The sequence below is a fragment of the Polypterus senegalus genome, chromosome 11 (genome assembly GCF_016835505.1).
Source record: "Polypterus senegalus isolate Bchr_013 chromosome 11, ASM1683550v1, whole genome shotgun sequence".
NCBI classification, from domain to species: Eukaryota; Metazoa; Chordata; class Cladistia; order Polypteriformes; family Polypteridae; genus Polypterus; species Polypterus senegalus.
In genome coordinates, this window is record NC_053164.1 from 97,885,251 (window position 1) to 97,912,706 (window position 27,456).

General features: G+C 36.2%; 1 protein-coding gene across 2 annotated transcripts; it reads right to left on the minus strand.

The window, feature by feature from the left end:
• Positions 1-27,258, minus strand: cdca5 (cell division cycle associated 5). Of its 2 annotated transcripts, none has more exons than XM_039769330.1 (6): positions 26,806-27,258; positions 22,488-22,558; positions 18,062-18,142; positions 16,732-16,770; positions 16,058-16,576; positions 1-1,430 (listed from the first exon to the last, which is right to left on the minus strand). In XM_039769330.1, the coding sequence occupies exons 1-6, from the start codon at positions 26,867-26,869 to the stop codon at positions 1,350-1,352; spliced, it is 855 nt and encodes a 284-aa protein (XP_039625264.1). In that variant the 5' UTR covers positions 26,870-27,258; the 3' UTR covers positions 1-1,349. The 2 variants fall into 2 exon arrangements, with proteins under 2 accessions (XP_039625264.1, XP_039625263.1); XM_039769329.1 differs by having other exon boundaries at positions 16,732-16,773.
• Between the last annotated feature and the right edge of the window lie 198 nt (positions 27,259-27,456).

A 27,456-nucleotide genomic window follows, 5' to 3' on the forward strand; every position in this document is an offset into this window, starting at 1 on the left:
TCAAATCAAGGCAGTGCATTTATTGCATGACCGCAATAAGGGGGTGGATAGACCATTTCAGCATGTTACAAGTGCTTGTGTAAAGCTATTAATATTAAAAGAAAATACAAATAAAAACCCTTTCAAACAGTATTTTATGAAAAATGCACTTATTCAATATTCACATGTAACAGATTAAAGGGAAAAAGTATAGGAAAAAAAAACAAGGACAAGAAATTTCTTCTGACAGCAGTTATTTTTTCTAAAAATTACACACGTTTTTATATTAAACAATAATATAGATAGGTGTTTGATGGTCATAGGTAAATATCACTTCTCCGACTACTTCGATACTAGATACCAATTCAATTCAATTATTCAATTTCAACTCTTCCAAAACAATTACAATGTTAAAAAATAAATTTCAGAATATTTAGAACAGAGTCTGAAATGTTGCAAATGTGAAATCCACTTACCAATTAAGCCAACTATTAAGTTCTTAAAATGGAGTCTAAACCTACAGCTCAGCAGAGATTTGGATACTCAGGGAACATTATTCAAGTCTTGCATGTTCCTCCTCATTTTTTAAAATTTTTTACCTCATTCTTCTAGAAACACTTGACTTTTCTAATAAGCTACCTAAAAATGAAATCAGTCTTGTTTTTATTATATTTCTAACATAAGGTATACAACACAGTAAATGTGTGCTACTGATTAAGAAAAGGGACATTATTAAATCTCTTTCTTTATACCATAATGACCTTTTTAATATCTTTATGAAACACACTTCCATAAATCATAATAATCTGCAAACCGTGAGAAACACTCTAAATTAAGAACCTGTTGATTAGGAGGTTCCTGTTTCATGACAATAACATGCACTAACAAATTTTAGCTCCAAAGAACACATTCTATGCTATTTTCCTGATTTTCAGCCCTCCTCCTCTGATGTGTCTATAAAATCAGCTAAATTATAATACTACATATAACTATATACTTTTATTTTAAACCAACTGTAAAAACTGACGTTTATAATTAACAAACAAAAGAAACAAAACATTTTCCATGCCTTTCAGTGAACTTAAACATTTAATTGAGACCCAGAAAGCTTAATTAGAATATACAATATTTATATGGTCAGCACCCGGTGGGCGATGCAATATATCCAGCTCTGTAAATCGAGACAAATAATAATTTTGGTCAGTATTCTTAGTTTAAATTTGCATCAACATGAACAAATTCACTAAATTATACATAATGAACAGCTGTTTCAGAATGTATTGAGTTAAGCATCATGTCCAGTTTTCTGCCATGACAGTATCCACATTTGTCCATAATTTCTCCTCATTAAACACTGAAATGCTTGCTTCTTACTCTATGCAGAGATCAAACTTTTCCGCAGCCTCAAACTCTGCATTCATCTGAGCAGCCAAATCATCCAATTCAGAGAGCTGTGAGGGGGAAAAAAAAATCCTTTACAATTAGCAGCAGTTCACATTTCTGGTCAGATTGTCACATTTTTTACATTGTCCATAATGTAGCTGTACCATTCAAAACCTAAGCTCAAACTTTAATCTTTATTACAACTCTTTTGCTTGAAACTCATCCCAAATGTGTCTATACTCAGCAATGTAAGACTTTTGCTTAAATTTCAAAGCTTATTTATCCACAAAATATTCAGAACCATTTTGAAATGACTATGAAAATAGAGATTCCAATATTAAATGCAGGAGTTATATATACATCTCTGCCTTGATTAAAAGTAAGAGTTATACTCGATTTTAAACATTGAGTTAACAGTTATTCATCAGAATGCACCAATTCCTGTTTTTTATTCAAACTAGCGGGCTCTGCATTATTATTTTCATGGGAATTGTTACATTTTCACTTTTATTTTAAAACTTTAGTAAAAACAATATTTAGAATTAACTTTTCCTCAAGATTGCATTGAATTTTGATTCCGTGTTTGGACTTTCATAGTGAAAACACAATGTATAACTGCCTGTGGGTGAATATCGTTTCTCTCTAATAAATAAAATGATTTTCGAATGTTTGTCCATGCTTTTTCTTCTTCGTTTTGTTGTTGACGCGTCATCTAGAATGTATAAAATTAAATCCTGATAAAATTTATAAGAGCTGAGAGCACAGGAAGTGTGTCTGACAAAAGCATTCACATAACTGAGGTTAGATGACCGTGGTCGTGTTTGAAAATAGTTGTAAGTAGAGCGTGACTTGAAAGAATCTCATGTTAAAAGTCTCAGTCTCACGGGACTCCATACCGAATCAACGTTTTTGGAATCTTAATTCTCAATGGCAACATGAATTAGACGATCTACAAGTCTCCAACTTAAATTTGAAATCCAAACAATATATTCGATCTCTTTTCGCTGTTCCATTATTTCATCAAGTAATAATTTCTGTTTGTTAGTGCTAATGTGTTATTTACTATCCTTTTTTTGAGACTATGGAATTTTCGTACTTCCATTATCTTTAACCTGCTATGCATGTGTACCGCTCCAACATTTTTGAATTCTTTACAACGTTATACTTTGTCATCTACTATAAATCCTTTATTTCCAGCCACGTTCGTGGTTAAATCTCTTTCTTAGGGGACGTATAACGCTGCTCGCATTGTGAAGCGGTGGGGGGTAAGGCTGAACGCACGCTAAGGACATGCGGTCAGATCAGCTGCTGGTGAGCTGCGTGTTTAACATTTAAATGCCTGTACAGCAGCTGTCCTTTTGTCTCACCGGACATCAATGTGTCTTCTGAGAAGATAACGTCTCATCTCCCTCCCAAGGTTTTTTTTTTTTTTTACAATAGAGAGATGTTTTAAACTAAAAGCATTTATAGTCACTGCAAATAGTAAACTATAAGCCATATACAACAGTAAATTTAAAGTAACTAAATCTGTTTTGTCTTTCTAAAATAATATATGGTTACCAGGGCCAGAACAAGACTCTGTGGTGAGCCTGGGCATCAGCACCTGGGGTGCCCTAACCCCATTATTTCCCCACCATCCTCCTAACACACATTCATAGTAACAAATCAAGCTAAACATACTAGACCTCAAAAACAGTCAGTAGTAAAGGCAAAAAAACTTCCAAAAGTAATACACCTGGGACATAAATACATTTTTTTTTAAATTCCAAGTGGTGGTATATAATAGTGGGCAGTGCCTGACGTGTGGGGAAAAAGTGTTTTTTCTATCCATGGGTTTCTTCTTTTTCAGCTAAGAGTAGGGTGTGGGTCCCCTCATACATATGTAAGCTTTTAGATCAAGAGATTTCAGGTATAGTAAAAGGGGGTGTGGGTTGTTTAGGACGTGTCTCTCACTACACTTCTCAGATAGCTGCTGGTTAACACATGTAGCATTATAGTACTGCGAGCATGTGAGAACTGCTGGCATAGAGTACTGAAAAAAAAAGTGACCCTGTTCTGAACATTAAAAAATAATAGTGCCAGTACTGAATATTGGTGTTTACAAGGTGACTTCAAACATTGTCAGTGCTCCCAACAGAAAAAATGCAGAAGTGTCGGTATACTGCTCCCCTATGTTCAAGACCACATCATTGCACTTGAAGAGGATGACTGTTACGATCTGTGTAAACCATCGTAACTGTTGTTAATCTGGGAGTCTGAATCTTTTACAATATGGGTAAAACACATCATAAGTTAATTAATTTCAAATGACTGTTTTTAGCTTTTTAGAAACTTTAAGTAGCTTTATCAAGTTATTTTACTTGAAATACAAAAACAAACAAAACAAGGCCTAATCACATCCATTGTACAATAATTACATATTTTGTATTAGGGAAATTTAATCTGAACAAAATAATAAATAATCACAATGGAAAAAGAGAACTATACTTGATATAGTATTCATTTGTTGCAGTTCAAAGTATACAGTAGCACATCAACAGAGACAGACAAGGTTGTCAATCTCAATGCCTGTAGGCCTAATTTGGCCCATGGGACTTTCTTTTTTTTTATTAACCCTTAGCTACTCACCCTGGTGTATTTTGTACACCAATCTCTGTTATTTTTGTCCAACAACCTTATACTTGAATTTACCGGCAGCATCCACCATCTATCATCAGCTTGATTCACTACAAGTACGGTGTCACTATGGTTTCCCTCCCATGTGTCCCCTGCGAGTTTTATGAGTGGAAGCACAGCTGCAAGGTCCATATGGTGCATTTGGTACACCGCGCGAGTACTTACATATGTAAGGCAACAATGAGATGTTCCTCTTGCAATGACTTTGTCTGCAAAGAATATTCAACTACTGAAGTGAAATGTGATACATGTGCAAATCCTGCCAGTGGATGAAAGTGTGACCTGTGACGAACAAACACTGGAGAAGTGGATCAGGTTTATTTTCAGATAGTCTTAGACTGTGTCATACTATTCAGTAATATGTTATTAAAATAATTAAAAAAACATGTACAATTTAAAATGATAGCAGTATTTTATATTACAACCTCACAGCATGCATATAAATAGCCATTTTAGTAGTGGTGCATAAAGTACACAGCGCAAGTGCTAATGAGATCAGAAACAGTGTGAGTAGTTAAGGGTTAATACAGCCCACATTATCAATATTCAAAACATGTTACACATAGCCCACGATGACCATTAGGTTTCACAGAAAGTGCCTTTAGTAAGCATATCATATATAGATTCCATCCATTATTGACATTTACACTTGACATTCAAATGCCTCTCTAGTGGTTGTTGTGTTTATGCAAAGCATAACACACCACCGCCAATAAAAAGAGTTATAATGAAAACAGGCTACCTAAAAAACAAGTTCACGTGCCTTCGCTCGTGATGCACAAGCTAATCCTGGTGTAAATGAATGTACTTTACATTAGTCACAAACTCCCACCTGTTTCTGGACTACCACTCTCTCCCCAACAGTGCTGGCCAGGGTACCCTTTACAGGTGGTCTTCCAAATCTCAAGGTGCAATGAACTAGGCTTTACAGACCCACTTTCTTTCCATCAAGTGTAAGTTTGTTTGTTTTGCTGGAGTTTTCTTTTTAGTAAGTATGTCCTTTATCTTCTTTTCCACCCCTACTCTGTCACGGTCTAGATGCAGATTTTGATACATACCCATAAAGTACATAGATTTTTCTTTCTGCACAGTGGATTGCCACTAACAGTGGTTTTAGGATCACTTATGTTCTAATTAAAAATCCTCCAAATACTCAAATGCTAGAGTTCTGTATGAGCACCAAATTAGTAAGCACACACTTTACAACCTTAGTATTTCTTGAATTACATATTTAATAAATGTATATTATTGTTATATGTTATGAACAGAGAGGTAACTGTATATCTTTGCGAAACCTAGGTCACTCAATGGAATGCCTCCAAAAAACTACAAGCGAAACCTGTAAGGCTATTGCTATACTTTTTAAACACAAAATTAATGATATTAGATAGAATATTGTACACCCCCAAACTGATCCATTTATATTCTAGTACTCCATTTTAAGCAAATTAAATTCTTTCTCCAGGATTGATTTACCCAATCTATATAGAATCATTTCTCAGCTAAAACCCTCCACCTGTATCCTTGACCCAATGCCAACAAGCTTTCTCAAAGAAGTATCTGATATGCTAACTGATAGTGTGCTTGATATAGTTAACTCATCATTAGATATGGGGGTCTTCCCAGACTGTCTTAAGACTGCCATTGTCAAGCCTCTGCTCAAGAAAAATTCTCAACTCTTTTGTTTTTGACAATTTTAGACCTATTTCTAACATGCCTTTCCCAAGTAAAATTCCAGAAAAGACAGTCATTACATAGCTAAATAATCACTTGAACAAACATTCTATTCTCGACAAGTTTCAGTCAGGTTTTAAAGCAAATCACAGTACAGAAACTGCACTCATTAAAGATGTCTTAAATTGGTTCAAGTCTGACCTAATTTTTAAATTACATTAATCTGATTACTAGGACAGCATTTTTTCCACTTAAAGAATATGGCAAAGTTAGATTCCTTATAACCGTGCAAGATGCTGAAAAATTAGTTCACGCTGTTGTTTATAGTCAACTAGATTGCTGTTACGCACTCCTTTCAGGACTACCCAAGAAACACATCAATCGGTTGCAATTAGTGCAGAATGCAGCTACCAGAATCTTAACTAGGAAAAGAAAATCCGAGCACATCTCTCTAGTTTTAATGTCATTACATTGGTTACCTATGCTATCCACTGTCATAATTAACTTTAAAATACTACTTATGGTTTAAAAAGCCTTAAATAATCTCGCTCTGTCTTATATTTTGGAATACTTAGTCTAATACAGTGTAGACTCAGTCTAATACAGTGTAGCATTTTAAAAAACAGCTAAAAACCCATTATTTTAACATGGTGTAAAAGGCACTATATAGCGCCTGACCTGACACAGATTAGACACGGGAGGCTCGTGTAAAATAAAAGGATTTTTTATTCCTCTTCAGCTGGAGGGCACGTCTTCCCGTACTCCCCCCAGCCACAACAGAGTCCCAAACACCAGTAGTACAGCACAAGCACAAACACTCTCTCACTGGCACCACCACTCCTCCCTCGCAACCTTGTCCTCCTCCACCCGACTCTGGCCGATGAGTGGTGGTTGTTGGCTCCCTTTTATAGGTCACCTGGAGGTGCTCCAGATGTTTGATCACCAAGATCCGGCGGCACTTCCAGGTGTGATGAAGCTGTTGCCCACACGGGCTCAGGAGTCCCAAACACAGCACCCCCTGGCGGTACCTGCGGGACCCAACAGGGCTGCCCCCAACTCCAACTCCCAGGGAGCCCTGTGGGAAACTGAGGCACTACACCAGCCCAGGGGAGCGGCCATCTAGCGTCCAGGGGGTGGTATTGCACTCTCCAGGGCTGCTCCCCCTGAATACAGTGTGTAGGGACGTCCCGGCTTGGCGTGGACGCCAGGCGCCTGTCACAATGGTTTTCTAATAGGTACATTTTAGTATACCCCTGATAAACTATATAGGCATTAAATCATCATTTTCATCATGGCTAAACAATCAGTACTAATCCCTACTTTTTTCAGTGGTGGTGATCAGTGCCACCACCTCATCAATGCACCATGCAGTCCCTACCTTGATGGACTGAAGGTAGCACCCCAGATGTCCACATGACCACCATCATCAAATTCTTTCACGTGAAACCGGAGAACCATGGGGGCCGATTTAGATCATTAATATTAGGAAGATTGCCCAGCGGGGGCTGGGCGGTCACTTGGACTTTGAACCACTGCAGATTTTTTTTCTTTTCCTCCAGCCGCCCATCTGGAGGTGTTTTTTTCTTTACTCCCGGCCATCTGACTTTACTTTGTTGCTTAGTATTGACTAATTTATTTATTTTTTTTTATAAATGTTTCTTTCGTTATTTTATAAAGCACTTCAAGCTACATCATTTGTATCAAAATGTGCAATATAAATAAGTAAAATCTAGTTTGTCAAGAAAATGTGGCAGGAGTTGTTTGATATATTTTGGCTTGCATCAGGTATATAAAATGTTATTTTTGATCCAAACTAAAACAGAGTTTGACATCAATGGAATAATGCAAAGCACCATACATTTATGCTATTTGAAGAAATGCATGATAAATTACTTTGAAAAGAGTTCAGAATACAGAAAAGAAAAACAGATGAAAGGCAAGTCAGTTCCTTTTTAAAATGAAGACCACTGTTGAATACAGTAGTCACTTCTCTCTCTTGTCTATAACTGGTATCCATAATATAGAAGGCTCTTGCTTCTGTGTAGTTGTGTTCCTCCCCATTGAGACTGCCGTGTCAGAGCTGGCCAAGACAGTATTAGCATCTTCAATTCTAATCCTAATTCTAAAATTATGATGGTTATGAGGCTTCATCTCTACTATCCTTAAAAAAAAAAATCCCACAAACTAGCGATTTGACATATTTTGCAATATCGCAATTTTTTTCTTTTTTTTTTAGTGCACCCACTTAACTGACACATGTCTATTTCATATTCTTAATCTGCGTCACCAAAGATTGTACAGAACGTGCATCCTTAGCAAGCCAGCACTTACATGGGTACTTAACAGTTATTTTTTGTTTATTTGTAATCCCATCAGTGAATGCAGATGTGGCCATCAAGATGCTTATAAAGCACATGAAAGAACTGTTTTTCTTATTTAATTTTCTGGTGACTTTGTATTCAAGAGCAAAGATTTCATTAAGCTTGTTTGGTTACCTAATGGAAAAGTTGTCCCAACAGTTTACACAGATCCTTAAAAAAAAGCTGCTGGGTTTTCCATGTTGTCTACATTAATCAATAGCATATTACCAATTGTTACAAGGAGTAACTGAGAATTTAATTGTTGGATTCTGTGAATATTCTGTTGGATCAATTTTATCAGTGGATTTGAGAATTGCGAAGACCCAGATTAGGTCTTCACGTAGCCTAGGCCTTCTCTTTAAATGTAGACAGATTCAGCTTCTTTAGCCTGCCAGGGTAGGACCTGAATTGCACTTGATTGTTCTCTGCTACACATCTTTTAATGTTAATATGAATTGTTTTGATAGTGTTGCAGCCAGAGTTGTTCTAGTTAACTAAAACAAAATGTTATTAATATGGCTGCAATGATTAGTCAACGCAATTGAGGACGTTGAGTACAAAAAATCGTCGGTGCAGATTTTTTTTGTAAACGCGTCATAAACAGAACCTTCAATAAAGGCTCCAGTCACAAAGAACCGCATTGTTTTTTGTAACTGTAATGCACTACATGAACGTCAGGGGGTAGTATCGTTTGTTATCGTTTTTCAAGACTCCACACAGTCCTACCAATGAAGAAGAAGTCTGAGGAGAAGAATGTAGTGGAAAATAAACATTGTAATGGTGAGTCAGATAGAGGAGGGGGAAGGAGATGGAAAAAAATTGAGACAGAAACTTCCTAAAGTGTGGGAGCATTTCACCGAAAAAGAAAAAAAAAGTTGAATGCAGATTATGCAAAGCGGAGCCTTCTTTTCGCGGCATCACCACCGCAATGCACGAGCATCTGAAACGCAAGCATTCCTGGAGCTGTGATACCGCCGTCTCTTGAGAATTTATGCTGGCACTGTTAGTTAGCTAGGGTCAAATCAGGAAGGAAGGGAGAGCGTGAACAAGACTGAGAAAATAAAAGTGAAAAAAGCTAACTTTTACAAGTAAAAAATTTACACCTGATCTGTTCGTTTTAAAATAATATTGCATTAGTGCGATGATGTTTTCTAATTGGTACTGTTCAGGTCATACAATGATATCTTCAAAATGTCACATATATTTGTCTCTTTCTTCTGTTTTAACAATGTATTTTTTGGTTAAAAAATGCATTTTTTTTGTTTAAAGACTACATTCACTTTAGTTTGTATTGTTTAATGTATTTCTTTTTTATTGTGATGGTCACACTAATATAAAACATCTGATTATTTTCAAATTCATATGTTTTACTGGTTATTTTAATTTGATTATTATTAATTTTAATCGTGTTAATGCAGATACATCAGGGTGACATTCACAGGTGGACAGACATGAGCAGATGAGGTAAGACATGCACTGGAGCCCAGAACAGATGTGCAATCACAGGTCGCAGACATCAAAATAGTCAGGCATGAAATAATCGTGACTAATCGAAAAAAATTGAACGATTAGTCGACTACCAAAATAATAATTAGTTGCAGCCCTAATTATTAATGAAAAAAATAATCATTTTATCAAATAAAACTAAAATAAAAATGACAATGTCTGAAATGTAGAACTAAAACAATAGACAGGAAAATTAAACAAGTTTTTGCAATTTTAATTTTGATTCTCGCAGCACTAGTCTTTGTGCATGATGCACATGTGAACATGCATTTGCCGCAAAAGCCAGGCAACTTTCACTAAGCTTAAATGAAAAGGTGCTAAAATTAAAACATGCCACACGTTACTTTGGAAAATATAGGTAGTTTGAAAATTAGTCATGGAAGATTTGCCAAGTTTAAATAGCCATCCCTACACTTTAAATTCAGTCAGTATTTAGACTGGGGAAAAAAAAAAGTTATCCTGACACACTAAAGAAGGTAGGAATTCTAGCCATTTAACCTTACCTCCCACAGATATTGTTTGTTTATTCAGTTGATGGTACCTGTGCAGTGACCGATTGAGGATGTGCGTAACATTCAGTCAATGTTATTAACTAAGCCAATGCTAAACGTATACATTTAGTTTTAATCAGATTATTGGTACTGATGTTTTAATGTGGGCGGAGTGATGTTCCGGAGCAAGTACCTGTAACAATATTATGATCAACTTTTCTATGTGAAATGCTTCACCAATAGCAAATGAATGGTCTGTAATAATACCATAAACAGCTCAAAAAAATTAAAGGAACACTTTGAAAACACATCAGATCTCAATGGGGAAAAAGCACGCTGGATATCTATACCGATATGGACTGGGTCATGCGTTAGGAACAAAAGGATGCCACATCACTGATGGAAATTAAATGTATCAACCTACAGAAGGAGTTGAATTCAAAAACACCCCGAAAATCAAAGTGAAAAAATGAGGCGGCAGGATAATCCGTTTTCCCCAAATTTTATTGCAGCAACTCCAAATTGTACTCAGTAGTTTGTATGGCCCCCATATGCTTGTATGCATGCCTGACAAGGTAGGGGCATGCTCCTAATGAGACGGCTGATGGGGTCCTGGGGGATCTCCTCCCAGATCTGGACCAGGGTATCACTGAGCTCCTGGACAGTCAGAGGTGCAACCTGATGGCATCAGATGGACCGAAACAATGTCCTGGAGGTGTTCCATTGAATTTAGTTCAGGAAAGCATGGGTGCCAGTCAAAGGTATCAGTTCCTTCATCCTCCAGGAACTAACTGCATGCTCTCACCACATTAGCCGGGCATTGTCTTGCACCACGAAGAACCCAGGACCCAGTGAAAAAGGTATGACAATGAGTACAAGGATGTCCTGCCGATACCTAATGGCAGTCAAGGTGCGGTTATCTAGCCTGTAGAGGTCTGTGCATCCCTCCATGGATATGCCTCCCAAGACCATCACTGACCCACCACCAAACCGGTCATACTGAACGATGTTACAGGCAGCATAACATTCTCCATGGTTTCTCCAGACCTTTTTACGTCTGTCGCATGTACTCAGGGTGAATCTGCACACATCTGTGAAAAGCAAAGGGTGCCAATGTTGGACCTGCCAATTCTGGTATTCTATGGCAAATGCCAATTGAGCTCCATGGTGCCGGGCAGTGAGCACAGGGCCCACTAGAGAACGTCAGAGCCTCAGGCCACACTCATGAAGTCTGTTTCTGATTGTTTGGTCAGAGACATTCACACCAGTGGCCTGGTGGAGGCCATTTTGTAGGGCTGTGACAGTGCTCATCCTGTTTCTCCTTGCCCAAAGGAGCAGATACCAGTCCTGCTGATGGTCCTGTCCAGCTCTCCTAGAGTAATTGCCAGTCTCCAGGAATCTCCTCCATGCCATTGAGACTGTGCCAAGAGATGCAGCAAACCTTCTGGCAATGGCATGTATTGATGTGCCATCCTGGAGAAGTTGGAGTGCCTGTTCAACCTCTGTAGTGTCCAGGGGCCTCTTGTATAAGCAGTGCGTGCACACAGAAATGTTGCGCAAGAACGTTTCCACGTTCAAATCACGATGTATAAAACCTAAACTTGGCATAAAGCCATGCACATTTCCATGGTACCTCATACCCTGTCGTACGCAAGTTCTGTGCTCGGTTTTGCAGACTGGTGGCACCCAGCGTCAAAGCAGTGCTACTGTTCCTGTGTGCTTATCTTTTTTTCTTAGATCCACATTCCTGATGAAGCTTTATAATTACACTGAAACTAACATCATATTGTTTATTAGTGAAATGCATCTGATTGTAATTAACCTGTAACAATATAATGGCCCAGGGAATAGCCATAGTATTCCAAATACCATAACTGCTTTAGCGTTGTTACTGTCACTGCACTTTTTCTTCTTTCAGCTGCTCCCATTAAGGGTTGCCACAGCGGATCATCTGTTTCCATATTACTCTCACTGTACCACATCGTAGTATTTATACCACTGTACCCGAGTGGGGAATCACAGCAGCAATTGATCGAAAAGAGAATTATCGGTATATAGCATCAAGCAAACGCTGCCTCAGCCACGGCAAAACGCTTCAAACCTTTCCTGTACAGACCATGCGGTTCAGAAACCGTTTCATCCCAAGAACTATAAACACAGCCAGTCTATCAGGTGCTCCTTGTAGAACTGTTTGTACTTATTAGTACAATCGCCTCACTGTAAACTTGCACTACATTTATAATATTGCACAACCTGCGCCACTTTATAAAGCGAGTATTTACATACGATGACAATATTTTTAAGATGAAATGCAGCACAATATGTTGATTATACAGATAAAACTAACTTCATTTAAATAATCTGTACTGCTAATAATTAAACATGTGAGGACACAGTGCCGCAGTGCTAGCTAGTTCACAGATTGATTCTACCTCGTGCTGCATTCTTGCTGGGCTGGCATGACCCTAGATGGATAGAATAATTAAACACGTACTACGAAGATATTTTAATGTTCCTTAAAAGTTTTGAAGAATCATCGTTGTAAGCTTAAAGATGGCTTAACGTATATTACAGAGCTGATTGTGTGGCGATTGGGTATTTGGAGAAAGAATAGTAATGACAGGAATGGGAGGTTAGTACGTTTGAAAGGGACAGTACTGCTGCAATAATTTCATCAAAGGTCGTGCATAATCACTGTGCCACCATGTTTCCATGTTTAATAACATGCTTTCAATCCTTTCATCATGAAAAAGATATCACGTACACATGTCAGCATTTTAATTATTCAGAAAGCTGTAATATTACGAATGTAATGGATTCTGTGTCCTGTCAGAGGAAGAGAAAGCCGGTAAGCACGTAGTAATTCTCACGCATAGAGCACATAGAAGATCAAATACAAAACAAAGCATTTAAACGTGCTACTTTAGTTACGATAGAATTTGAGAAACTAGTAAATTAAACGATTTTAAGATGAAGTTTATGATATTCTGCTTTAATGACAAAATAAACTAAGCGATTAAAGTGGAAATTTCAAGATTAAAGTTGACATTTCGTGCTTTTTTCCCCCCAATGTGTGCTTTGATATGTCACAACTTCTTTTTTATTTCAGGCACCGTGCGACTTTGTGAACTTGAGTTTCTCCGACACTCTGTCACTCGATCAACTTCTTTTTGTTAATTATACCACTGTTTAAACCAATAAATAGTACATTTTTTTCTTGCCTCCACTTGGTATTCACTGAAATTCTTATATTTTCCCCCATGCTTTTCCCATTGTCTTTTCACAGAAGGCTGAGCTTAAGGGCATTATTGATTGGCATATTCAAAGAGACGTAATTGTGGGAGGAGTTGGGGCGGGACAGCAAGCGCGTGCATGTGCGTTACTTTTCATGCCGATCAGAATTTATGTAGCTGAAGAACATGGAAGTTTGCATACGCACAGATTCCTGCATTTGGATTTTTCTGTGAGTAAGTACATTTCGGCTTTTCTGCTTACGTCATGTTATAGTGTGAATTCTAAGCACAGCGTTATGCATGAGGCCCCATGTATCACCTCACGCTACCAGTGGTGATACTGACCATAGCCAAATGCAAAGCTAGTGAAAAAACGGTCAGAAAAGATGAGGAGGGAAAATGTCAGTGACCTCTACCTGTTAAACCATTCCTGTTTTAGGGGTGGTCTCATTGTTGCCTCTCTAGTGCACCTGTTAATTTCATTAACACCAAAGCAGCTGAAACTGATTAACAACCCCCTCTGCTACTTAACTGACCAGATCAATATCCCAGATGTTTCACTGACTTGATGCTATACTTAAAAAGTGTTCCTTTAATTTCTTAGAGCAGTATATTTAGAAAGAAGCTGTACTGTAAAGTTTTTAACAGGATCTCTCTCTATCACAGTGTTTAATTTGCAGCTGCGCATTGGTCTAGCAAATTAGTTGTCATTGACTGGTAGATGTCTGTCCAGCATATGGCTGTAAAAGTGATGATGAAATCCACTCTTATCCTATTCATTTTTCCTTATTCTTATTGTCATGGGTGATTGTAACATCAACATTCGTAGTAAGCAAATAAAAATTGAGCTATTTGTTCATCACTTTTTCTTCCTCAAAACCTTCTCTTTCAAATGTTTAATATTATTTTGTATTGTGTGTTAATGTCATCTTTGCTTTGTATTCCTTTGAGTATTTGTGAAGTGCTTTGAGTATTCAAAAGGTGCCATATAAAGAAAATGTATTATTACTACTACTATTGCACAATGCCATGAATTCCAGTTTGAATGGTAGCCCACTCAGTGTCTGTATGGAGTCTGCACGTGTGTAACTTCAGATATTGTTTAATAGGTGGATATTAGAAGTGCATCAACGTCCCTCAACTACCAAAAATCTGTTTATCCTACATGTGTTGTTAAGTAACATCTTCCCACTTTAGGCTCACAAGAAGCTCCCTAGGGTTTCCATGTTGCTTACTAAGTAAATGATTGGAGATGTTGCTATAACAGGTGTTCAATATTTCATGTAAATGATAGCCTGTAGAAATGCAGTATATACAAATTCATAGAAAAATTTAACTGTCTGTTTCTGCTATTATTGTTATCAACACAGTTTAAGCAGGGACTTTATCTGTAGCTCAATAATAAAGAATTGGCTGGAAAAAAAACTTTCAAAGTTACAAAATGGGCAGATGACATATAGTCAGTATCAGGGAATATCAAAAATAAATATAAAACAACAGTATGTGTGCGCAGTGATCTTATTCCTAACAACCACCTCAAAAACAATGCACGTGCTTAAACTTGTTGCAGTTTAAGGTAACAAATGACATCAGAACACACATGTTGCTTGATTTTTGATTATACTTGAATCCTTGAACTGTCAAAATATTAGTGGACAATGGAGTACTGTCACAGACAGTAATATTATATGGATTAAGTTGTCAAGTACAACATGAATGATGCACAATTTGTAATTTTTTAAAAATCTCCAACCAACAGTGCAAATAGGTTTCATATGTTTGATATGTAATAGAAACACTGAATTAGTTAATTCCATAAAGATGGCAGCAGAAACAAGACAATTTACACCAATTGGAATTTTTTTTATAAGCAGAAATTTGTTTTCATTCTGTCCAGCTAAAAAAACAGGAAAGGATGAAAATCTTCACCCATTATTCAAAATGTGTAAAAAATGTATTTGAAGGTTATATTTTACTACTTTAATGAATGCCTTTTTCTAGTAATACTGTATACAACAGGATTTCATTTAAAATGTCCTTATTACATGATGCAGAATATGCAAGTTACACCCTGGTTCAGGTGGCAAAATATTGCCAGCAAAATTTAACAAGTGAAATTGGCCATATGCAATTTTTAGAAGATCCAATGAAGTTGAGTGTTTGTACATAGATTAGTCAATAATAAAAAAGTGTTTATACAACAGTGCCCTCCATAATGTTTGGGATAAAAACACATTTTTTCCTTGATTTACTCCTCTGCCACACAGTTTAAAATTAGAAATCAATTTTCTACACTGTTCCCCCTGTGCTAGTGCTCCATCTATTACAATGGCAACAAGTACCACCTTGACATGGTGTAAAAATACTTTAATGCAAAGAAATAATTAAAAAAAAAAAAAAAAGTGTATCAATGCTCAGTTGTGAAATAAAACATGTGGTGGATGTTTTGGGTTCCTCAGAATTTTCACAGAATAAAAGTGCAGCAACTAGATCAACCTATTTATGAAAATACATCTTTCTGGACACTGATTGAACTCCATTGTTTTTTTAATTAATTTCACCCAAAATTAAGTATCTTGTTAGTCTCCCAATTAAGTTATTTTAGGAATATATTATTAAAAAACCTGAAATATTAAACATCTCCTCCAACTACTGTATTCATTTTGAAGACTTCATTTTGAAATGCATACTGGTCATTCATATATATGAAGTAATTAAATATTTCTATGAGTTGTTTATAGTTCTCGTTTCTTACCTTGATTTTCTGTACTTTCTTCTTTTTCTTTTTCTTCTCTTTGACCACTACTACTCCAGGAATTTGTAGGTCTACATCCACCTCAGAAAAGCCAGTGATCAGAGGATTCTGGTGTGGCACAACAGAATTATTCGGCAAGTTAGTAAAGGGAACATCAGAATTTTTTGTAGGAGACAAAAGATTGTTGAAGCCATACAATGAAGAGCGGTCTTTTCTGGATGAATTAATAGACGAGTCATCACTTCTATTCAATGTAGAAGTCTCACTTAATGACTGGTTACTTAGTCTGCTGTAAGATCGGCGAGCCTTCTTTGACCACACTAAGTCCCGAGGATCTTGACAAGAAGCAGGTTCTGTTTGTGGTTCAGGTTCAATAATTAAGTTAATTGGAAAAATGTCTGCTTTTGATGGGGAGAGAATCTGTTTACTGTCTGACAGAACAGATGAGTTTATGTTGTCCAGAGATTTTTCTGAGGCAGGCTTCAGATTTTCCTTGTTGATTTCAGGCAAAGAAGCAATCTATTCAGTTTTAAAATAGAATGAATAAAAGAAAATGGTTAGGTACTCACAATTGAAATATGGTACAATCTACTTCCACAAAAAATATATTTTTCATATTTAGTGGGTGTTACAGTGAAAATACATATTTTAGCAGAGACTGGAATCTTACTTACCCTAGGACTTCGCCTTGGTGTAGAAGGATTATCAGTAACCTGCTAAAACACAAGCCTTATATTTAAAGAGCTGAAACAAAAATTGGCATCAACTCAAGAAACATTACACTATTCCGGTTTCAAAGAGAACTTGCGCGTGAGAAAAAAGCATAACTAGAGAAAAGTAAGACTTACTGAGCACCTTAAAGCAATTGTACTTATGTTTAAACAATTACAATAGTTCAGCCCAAGTTCTTTATTTTTTTTTAATGCTGCTTATTTAGTAAATGGGTAAACGGAAAGTAATTTCTTTCTGTAACAGTATATATGGTTTTATAAAGGTCCTTTCAACATTTTTTTCCATCCCTGTCACTTGAATCAAAATACTAACTGCCCAATAAATAGCAGAAAAAGGTGCATATTAGCAAGGGCACAACTTGCAAATAGTGCCAAATCATATGGACTGTAATCAAAATTGGCTGTGCCCATTCAGATGACTCAAATGATTCCATTACCTAGTCTAATTTAACTAGGGTGCAATAACCTTTTCACGCAGGTTTTTATCTTACGAAATACAAAACCAAGTGCTATTTGATCAATCAGGTGCCCTTGACCTAATATTGGATTTTAGCTGAAGACCTGAAAATAAGCAGCAAGCTGCCTTGCAATAGGGAACCTTGGGTTCATGCACCAGGTGTTCCTTTCATGGAGTTTTCATGTTCTCCACCACTGTCCACATGGGTTTCTTCTGGGTCCTCTGGTTTCCTTTCACTGTTCAAATATATGCAGTTTAGGGGAATTTGTTTTGTAAAATTGGGTAGTGTGTATGTTCACCCTGTTTCAGTGAAGTTAAAATAAATCTTGACTGACCATAGAAGTTAAATGTTGCAGACAGAAGACAAAATGTTATGGCTTTTGAAATTTCCAAAATATCACATACTTCATTATAGTGAAGGCTGATTTTCTAAAGAAAGACTACTTAAAAGTGAAACTGTTGAACAGATCATGTCAATGATAAATTATGCATTGCTCAGTAAAGTATGTCAAATACCAGACAGTGAACTCAAATGTTAGTGAAGTAGATGAAACTGTACAAGCCTGCCTCATTTAACTATGTGGTTATGCTCCCTATATAGAATATACTAAAACATGATTCTGTTATAGTGAAAGCATCTTCATAATTTCACCTCTAAAAAAAGCAACAAAACACACATCAAAAAACAAATATTTGGCGCAGGTTACTATTAAAGAAAGAAAATGTATGTGTAATTTTGTTATATAATACAACTGAAGCAAATTGAGCGCTTATACAAAGCGTTATATCAAAAATAATTTGTAGTATGACACATACCTGCTGTTGTATTTTCTTAGGTACTATTTTTCTTACAGTTATGGTCCTCTTCAGACAGGGAGTTGGTAAAATAGCTGAAGTCTGAAAAACACCACATGGCCCAATTAAATTCCATGCATTGGTAAAGACTGACATTCTCTTCGAGAGCAGATGTTTTAATGATTAGTTCATACACAAATATCTCTATGTAAAATCTTCAACAATTTTACTGCGTAATAAATAGAAGCATAATACAAGGAAAAACAGGATTATAAAAGTCTTTTCTAATCTTTCTACTGCAGACTAAGAGCATTATCCCAACAAATTCTGTGAATATTTAAAACAAGTAAATGTTATTATGAATTTAATGTTCATTTTTCCATGCAGCTACCAGTTGTGGCTTTGTGTTAACTGAGCTAGTGCGAATGAACCAAATCAGTGTCTAATACTGCTCTCAACAGTAATGTATTATTTAATAAAGAGAAAACAATACAAATCATAATATTCAGTACTTCACTAATTTTTCAAACCATATTCTCATCTCTGCGCTCTGCTTTCGGGTAACCAATTATTTACTTAAGGCTGCAGACTGTGGACAAACCAGCATATTAATTTGGTTATACCTCAGTGCAGTATTTGACACTGTCAGACGTGACATTTATACTGTCCAGAATGGAGAACATTCTGGGTAATAGTGGGTATCTCTGGCACTACCCTCCAGTGGTTTAAGTTCTATCTGACTGAAAAGCAAGAGTTTATTAGTCTATACAGTGCATCCGGAAAGTATTCACAGCGCATCACTTTTTCCACATTTTGTTATGTTATAGCCTTATTTCAAAAATCGATTAAATTCATTTTTTTCCTCAGAATTCTACGCACAACACCCCATAATGACAACGTGAAACAAAGTTTACTTGAGGTTTTTGCAAATTTATTAAAAATAAAAAAATTGAGAAAGCTCATGTACATAAGTATTCACAGCCTTTGCCATGAAGCTCAAAATTAAGCTCAGGTGCATCCTGTTTCCCCTGATCATCCTCGAATTATTTCTGCAGCTTAATTGGGGTCCACTTGTGGTAAATTCAGTTGATTGGACATGATTTTGAAAGGCACACACCTGTCTATATAAGGTTCCACAGTTGACAGTTCATGTCAGAGCACAAACCAAGCATGAAGTCAAAGGAATTGTCAGACCTACGAGACAGGATTGTCTCGAGGCACAAATCTGGGGAAGGTTACAGAAAAATTTCTGCTGCTTTGAAGGTTCCAATGCGCACAGTGGCCTCCATCATCCGTAAGTGAAAGAAGTTCGAAACCACCAGGACTCTTCCTAGAGCTGGCCGGCCATCTAAACTGAGCAATCGGGGGAGAAGGGCCTTAATCAGGGAGGTGACCAAGAACCCGATAGTCACTCTGTCAGTGCCCCAGAGGTCCTCTGTGGAGAGAGGAGAACCTTCCAGAAGGACAACCATCTCTGCAGCAATTCACCAATCAGGCTTGTACGGTAGAGTGGCCAGACATAAGCCACTCCTTAGTAAAAGACACATGGCAGCCCGCCTGGAGTTTGCCAAAAGGCACCTGAAGGACTCTCAGACCATGAGAAACAAAATTCTCTGGTCTGATGAGACAAAGATTGAACTCTTCGGTGTGAATGCCAGGCGTCACATTTGGTGGAAACCAGGCACCGCTCATCACCAGGCCAATACCATCCCTAAAGTGAAGCATGGTGGTGGCTGCATCATGCTGTGGGGATGTTTTTCAGTGGCAGTAACTGGGAGACTACTCAGGATAAATGGAAAGATGACTGCAGCAATGTACAGAGACATCCTGGATGAAAACCTGCTCCAGGGCGCTCTTGACCTCAGACTGAGACGACGGTTTATCTTTCAGCAGGACAACGACCCTAAGCACACAGCCATGATATCAAAGGAGTGGCTTCAGGACAACTCTGTAAATGTCCTTGAGTGGCCCAGCCAGAGCCCAGACTTGAATCTGATTGAACATCTCTTAAGAGATCTTAAAATGGCTGTGCACCGACGCTTCCCATCCAACCTGATGGAGCTTGAGAGGTGCTGCAAAGAGGAATGGGCAAAACTGGCCAAGGATAGGTGAGCCAAGCTTGGGGCATCATATTCAAAAAGACTTGAGGCTGTAATTGCTGCCAAAGATGCATCAACAAACTATTGAGCAAAGGCTGTGAATACTTATGTACATGTGATTTCTCATTTTTTTTAAATTTTTAATAAATTTGCAAAAACCTCAAGTAAACTTTTTTCACATCGTCATTATGGGGTGTTGTATGTAGAATTCTGAGGAAAAAAATTAATTTATTCCATTTTGGAATAAGGCTGTAACATAAAATGTGATGCACTGTGAATACTTTCTGGATGCACTGTATATAGTCTTGTTAGTGAAACTTCATCAGAGCTTTCTCAGCTCACAACTTGCGTCAGTGAAATTAAAACCTGGAAGGAGCAGAACTCTTTAAAATTAAACTGCAATAAAACTGAACTCCTGCAAATTGGTGATCTCATTAAACCTTCTTCTAATGCAAGGAATCTTGATGTCAATTCTGATTCCTCCCTTTCTTACTCCACCCACATAAACCACATTAAGAAATTTTTACTTCCACCTCCGTAACATATCCCGTGTTAATTTTTTCCTCTCCTTTTCTGAAGCAGAGAAACTTGTCCAAGCTTCTATCACACCCCACATCGATTATGTAACTCCCTACTGGCAGGTATCCCTTCATATCTTGTAGGACATCTCCACTGAATTCAAAACTCTGCTGCAAGAGTCTTTACATTAACCAGCAACAGCGAGCACATCACACCCTTCCTGCCACACCTTCACTGGCTCCCTGTGTTTTACAGGATGAAGTATAAAATTCTATTGATAACCTAATAAGCATTAAATGGCCTCGGACCAAACTACATCAGTGACCTTCTCCATTGTTATGCTCACTAAGGTACTCCAATTCTGGCAATCTTGTTGTACCCACACACTAACCTGCCCTCTGTGGGTTACAGCAGTATAGCACCCAGATTTTTAAATTACCTCCCAAATTTTTCAGTTGACTCCATTCTTTCTTTCAAAAAACATCTTAAAACTTCTGTTCTGGAAGGGTTTTTTCTTAACTTAACACTCTGCCCCTTCTTTCAGTTTACCTCTGTCCAGATGTTTAGGATAATGTGTGTGTGTTTTATAACATTAATTATGTGATTTGCTCAGGCATTTCTTTTAGTATTGAATTTATCATTATACTCTGGTTTATTGTTTAATCTGTGTAATGCTTTTGTATATCCTAAGTTTGTTTTATGCAGAAACTATTTCAATTATTTTGTTTAAGCACCTTGAGCATAGGAAAGATGCAAAATTATCATCATCATTATAATAGAGCGAAGGGAGCACTGACATATAAACACCTTAGTTCATTATGACAAATTCCAGCTATTAATTGGGAGAATAGAGCTTACTGCATAAAGACTGACAATATGCATAATACACATTACTTCATATCCTACCATATAATTAATTTGGATAGGAAAGGTGCAGAAACAGTTACGATAGCTTGAAAGTATCATTTAAACATTGTCATTAGATAGGAACTTTATTTGAAGAATACAGTAAATTAAAGAATACATAAGAAAAGCATAATTTGATCTCACAGTTGCCATCTTGGATACAGTGGACAAAAATAATGTTAATACAAAGAAATCTATAACAAATAATGCTTAATGATAAAAAACAAAAAAAATTCCCTTACACTGTGAACAGCACTTCTCATTCAGAATGAGGTTACAAAGGTATACCAACTAGATGCACATATAAAAACACACACTTTAACTATGTAATTCAAAGGGGCAACGGGCTTTACCCAGTTGCCAGACTCTTTGCACTTATTACTGAGAACAAGTTTACAAATACAGCACTGTGGAGAAAATTTCAATGCTAGGCATTTGGCTACTAACCAAAATTCATGACATGGTCGTCCCCATTGTCTGTCTATACCAAAGGATCTATAAAGGTGCGTTTGCCACCCCAAGTATCTCCAACCATGAAGCACCAGATTTTACTTTGGAAAACTCCCAGTATTGAAAGTTTTTAAATTAAAAGACTTTTTTTTAAAACTGGGATCAATGTGCTGAGGTTACTAAAATGATGGACACAAACCACTGTTTGACCACATTCCCTTGCTGCCTCCCTGTAGATGTCACAAAAAGATAATTAACACTCTCCGCGATTCACATTTCCAGAAATGTGTGAGAAAATCTCTTGTAAAAGGTGACAGCAGAAAATGTCTGGAATGTAGGTATCTGCTGGTCCATCCAAGGACACTCTTACTACCAGTAGGAGTCTACTAGGCTTATCCAATTTGGAAAAGTGGCTCAAGCTGCATGTAAACCACAAGGCCTGGAATGTAAACTAATGTAATGTATGAACTTACATCCACATTCATGGACATCTTTTCAGGCAAAGAATTTCTTTCAGATTTGACTTTCAGAGGAAGACTACCATCTGTAAGCAAGAGAATGAAAAAAATGTTAGTAAAACAAGACATCCTGTAAAGTTTATTATTGGTCTTTATTCAAAATTTACTAATCCAATGAAATAGCACAAAAGGCCAAGTTAACCCCCACTTAAATGTATTCAAGTTACGTTGTTACCTAATAAAACATAGATTAAAAACATCTTAGCATTTTTGGCATAAAACATAATTGTGATGAGTAAAATAAGATTCACAATAATTGCCTACTGAAGAAATTACAGAACCTTTACTGTATGTAAAAAAGAGAAACTATGATAATGGAACATATGTTAAACTATAATGTCAATATAGTTAATAAAAAGCCAAATATAAAATACAAATATAACAGCAATTTATTTGATTACTATTATAGGAAGACATCTGTTTACTGCTGCAAATGTACTTAGTTTCCAAATCTCACAATTTTTGTTCATTCACTGTGCATCAACAAATGAAATATTTACCAAGCAATATTTTTTATACTATTACACAGGGAAAGCAGACATCTTATTATTCAAAAAGAAAATTATGAAAACAAACAAATGTTTGAAGATAATGCACATAAAATGTTTACCTTATAAAAATAACACTATAAAAAGAGAATTATTTTCTTATGATAAATGACTTATAGTGAGAAATGCAGTTTATATATTTACTAGCTGTGTTACCCAACTTCAACCAATCAGTGAACTTCAGTTTTAGTACCATTGGTTAATCGGATGTATCATAAGTACAATCTAACTAATTAAGTACTTTTCTGTATATAATATTTTGTTCTGCTTATGGTTGAACATGCTTCATACAATCCTTGGTGGTATTGGTGTGATTATTGGTGTGAAAGATATTGCAGCAGAACTCCGTATTAAAGCAGTATTCAGTAATGTTACGAAAGAGATTTAAAGTTGATTAATTCAAAGCTACAAATCTCAATTCTCCATTAGCAAAGCCCAAAATGAGTACTGTTACAATGTACATTGGTTTTGAATAAATGTGTATTAAAAAAAAGTTGCTAAATACTTTAATTCACTTGAAAGCACCATCCTGTCCTCCTATCACATTCTGAAAAACAACATCTCCACCAGCTATAGAAAAAAACTGTGCTCCATTCTGTTCAATTGTAGCATATTATTAATGACAAATATCAACAAATTAAAAAATAAAATAAAATCACACACACAAATTCAAATTTAATTTTTTTCTACAATATCACCAAATTTAAATCAAATCTGCCAAAGCATTTTTGAGATTTTGGAACATTTATTATCCAAAAAAAATGTATTTATTCCAAAAAAATTGCTCTACAAATACTATCCTGCCAAATTTCAGCTTTTTAGCTAAATGGGACAGTGTATTTTGATTTTTTTTTTTTTAATAAGTTAGGAGGTCAATCAACAACATTTTTTACATACAGTATGTAGTTTCAGAGAGAGAGCTACACAAACTTGGCAAAATACATAATGCTGTCAGAAAATAAAAAGTTAAAATAACTTATCTATTCTCAGCACCGCAAAGTAACTGAAACTTATTAGTAATATAGACAGTAATGTTGCCTTCCTTTAGATATTCATTTAGACGTGCACTCAGACAGTAGGTGCTGTGCTTGTGTTGTTAGACACATTTACTGATTTGAGTGCTTTGAGTACCAAATTCTTCATCTATTGTGGCTCTTTTGTGTCAAATCTCTTAAAGGCAGACCTTTTCATCTCTTTTTGATGGAATGTGATACATTGTTACTTCAAATGCATATTTTATTAATCATATTTTCACAAAAATAGTTACCATTTCAGCCTTTCACTGACTACTATCATCGTAACTAAACAAGACCAGCTTCAGTTTTGGATTTTGGAGCATTTTGGATTAGGAATGATCAATGTGTATTGTATTACTGTCACAATTTGGGGGTAGTCCTACAAGAAGAAATTTCATTGCATCCTGTATGCATGAAAAAAAAAATTCAATTGCAACAACATTGTAAAAATGTTACATGGAATCCAAACTGTGTTCTTTAAGGAACATTATCATGCATATTCAGCTTATCAGAACTATATCATTTGTACTAAGATTTCCTGGCATAAAATAATCGACAAATGTGTTACACATGCAGATCTCTTGATGAGTCATCACAGTACAGATTAGTTAACCAATCAGGTTTGAATGACAAATATAATGTGCCACTATTTGCTACAACACTACTGTAATTTCTAATAGAGAATACTCAACTTTGGAAAGAGCAAATTTGGTTAAAATGAATGTATGTGGAAAGTCACTAAATAAATAATAAAAACAATACTGTCAATATGATAACCATGTAGCAGTTTAGGACTCTAGACTCACACTTCATCCATGTTTTCTATTCCACAATGGCACTGGTGAAAATATGAAGGCAAATAGTGTTAAACTTATGTATCAATTACTTTTTATTAACCAAATTTAATAAACATGTTCTCGTAAAACAGGTATTTAAATATGTAATATAAATGAAAACTGATTGCTGGCTTAAAAGTTAACATGTTGAGATTGCAGACAGTGTGGTATAATAGATAAGGCTTTGGGTTTCAGACCCCAAGAAGGTGGATTCAAATTATGTTGCCGACACCGTGTAACCATGAGCAAGTCACTTCACCTGTCTGTACTCTAACTGATGAAACTATAGAAATTTAATCAATTGTATCTCAAACATGGTAAGTCGCAGTGGATAAAGGTGTCAGCCAATTAACTAAATACTCGGTTCCTAGAAACTTTTTTATTGCTGATTGACATCACCAAAAGAACTTCTATGAACAAAAACAATATTTGAATGAGGTAAATCTTTTAACCAATGAACTGTTCAACAGAAGTGTGTCCAGAACTATTACTGGGGCTCCTTTATATATACAGAAATACTCCTTAATGATGACCCACTGTGACTGCCCTCATCTTTTGACAAATGGGAACTTGTTTGTTTTTCAAATTCTCAGTGTTTATTTGAGGAGCTGGTGGTGGCCGTTCATTTTTGTTATGCCTGTAATAGTTTTTGAGCATCTAGAAAAGCTACCACTTAGGACAGAGTACTATCTATCTTTCTAGTGTGTGTGGTACATCAGTTTTCAGTTTAATCTAATGTGGATGTTTTACCAAGTACAACTAGAAACTTAATTTTACAGCTCAATCTTATTTTAGTCCTTTTATAATTTTGTGGCTGGCGTTTGTTTGACAGAGCTAAAGGATTACTTGATTCAAAATAAAAAAAAAACATGAAGCAGACATACTAATGCCATACTATGGAACAGATCAAAGAGAAAGTCAAGATGAAATACACAAGTACAAAAACAGATATATTCATCAATAAACACAGCTGGCTGCAACAATAGTACAGGTAGACTGCACAATGTAGTGTCCAGAGCACTAGACTTTTTAAGATGGTCAGTTCAGTGACTCAGTGTGAGGCCTGGAGCATGTCACTTTACTAGCCTGTACACCAGATGTTTAAAATAAAATAAATAAATACTTGTGAACAGTTGTAATGTATCAAAAGGCGTCAAATAAAAATTTTAGCTTATATAAGAACAGTTTGCATTTTTATATAAAATTCCTAAACTGCATTAGGCCTTGGCCATTTATATTCTATAAACATAGTTAAAAAATATGCAAGGCATAACCGGCAGAAATACATCCCAATATAGAACTATAAATGGCTTAACGGCCTTACTTTATAATTTGATGGGAACAAATTTGGTCACAATACCGAACAAAACTTGTTCTCCGAATTTGTCAGATTTCATTAACCAACTCAGTTTCTACACCAATTTCATACAGCTAAATAAAACGTATTCTATCTTCACATTTATTACACATGTACAACCGGCCGGTGCATTTTCAGACCGAGACAATTAGCATAGAATAAAAGTTATATTTTTTAAACCGGGATTAATCATAATAGGATTTGTTGAAAACACGAGTGGGGGTGGGGCTTAGGTTTCTTTTTTTCTCGTTATTTGTAGAAAACACCGATGTGGTGCGACTCAGCCATACGTGTGCCTTGTCGGTTATTCTATTACAGTTCGCTGAAAGTTACTGTGATCGGTAATTAAAATAATCAGTCCTAAATAAATAAACGGACAAATAAATCACGCGGTGAACAGTACCAACAGGGCTTGTGACCAAGCCTTACATTGTTGTTGTTTTTTTTTTATAAATCGCAATAGCCATCTGGATCCAGCCGAGCGGAGTTCAGACTAAGAATAGTTGGAATACTTACCTCGTACTTTGCCATTTTCAGTTTTCGGACTGAAACATGCCGACCTTTTTTTCCTATTAGACATTTTTCAACAAGTTTAACAAATATACTGCCACTCTTAAATAACACGCTTAACTGAACATATTCCTTGGATTTTCTTCAATGTTTATCTTCAGAATGGAAATTATATTATTCCTCCTGCTTAGAATAAAAGCACCACCTTCAGAAAATCCGCCATTGTAATGTGAATCATAAAAAATACGGTCTTGTACGCATTAGAATAAACGAACGCACAAGCACTACACTGCTGTCACTAAAAATAATAAGATGTTTAGTAGGTTTTTTTTTTTTTGTTTGGTTTTTTCCAAAGTTTACAAGGCCAATTGGCATTAAATCGACAAAGAAATTTCTACGAGGCCTAAACACCACAAACTAAGTCAATAAAGCTCGCACTTTTCAAAATACGCGCTCAAAACGTCGACAGGAAATTGCGTCTGACGTCTAATATGACGTGTTATTTTTTTACACCCAATTACACTGTATATTACTGCCATCTACCGGTACTAATACAGACTTGTTAAAAAAACAGCCTAGTTTCGCATCTGAGATGGCAACGATTGTTATAGCCCTGGACTGCATAAAATACACGTCCTGAATATGTACTTATATGCT

Bases quoted from the DNA above. Each gene is read 5' to 3' on its own strand.
- cdca5 (XM_039769329.1), bottom strand. From the start codon at position 26,869: ATGTCTAATAGGAAAAAAAGGTCGGCATGTTTCAGTCCGAAAACTGAA. The intron at 22,559-26,805 runs GTAAGTATTCCA...TCTTGCTTACAG, and splicing joins TGAAAATGGCAAAGTACGAG to ATGGTAGTCTTCCTCTGAAA. The intron at 16,774-18,061 runs GTATGTGTCATA...CTTGTGTTTTAG, and splicing joins CTAAGAAAATACAACAGCAG to CAGGTTACTGATAATCCTTC.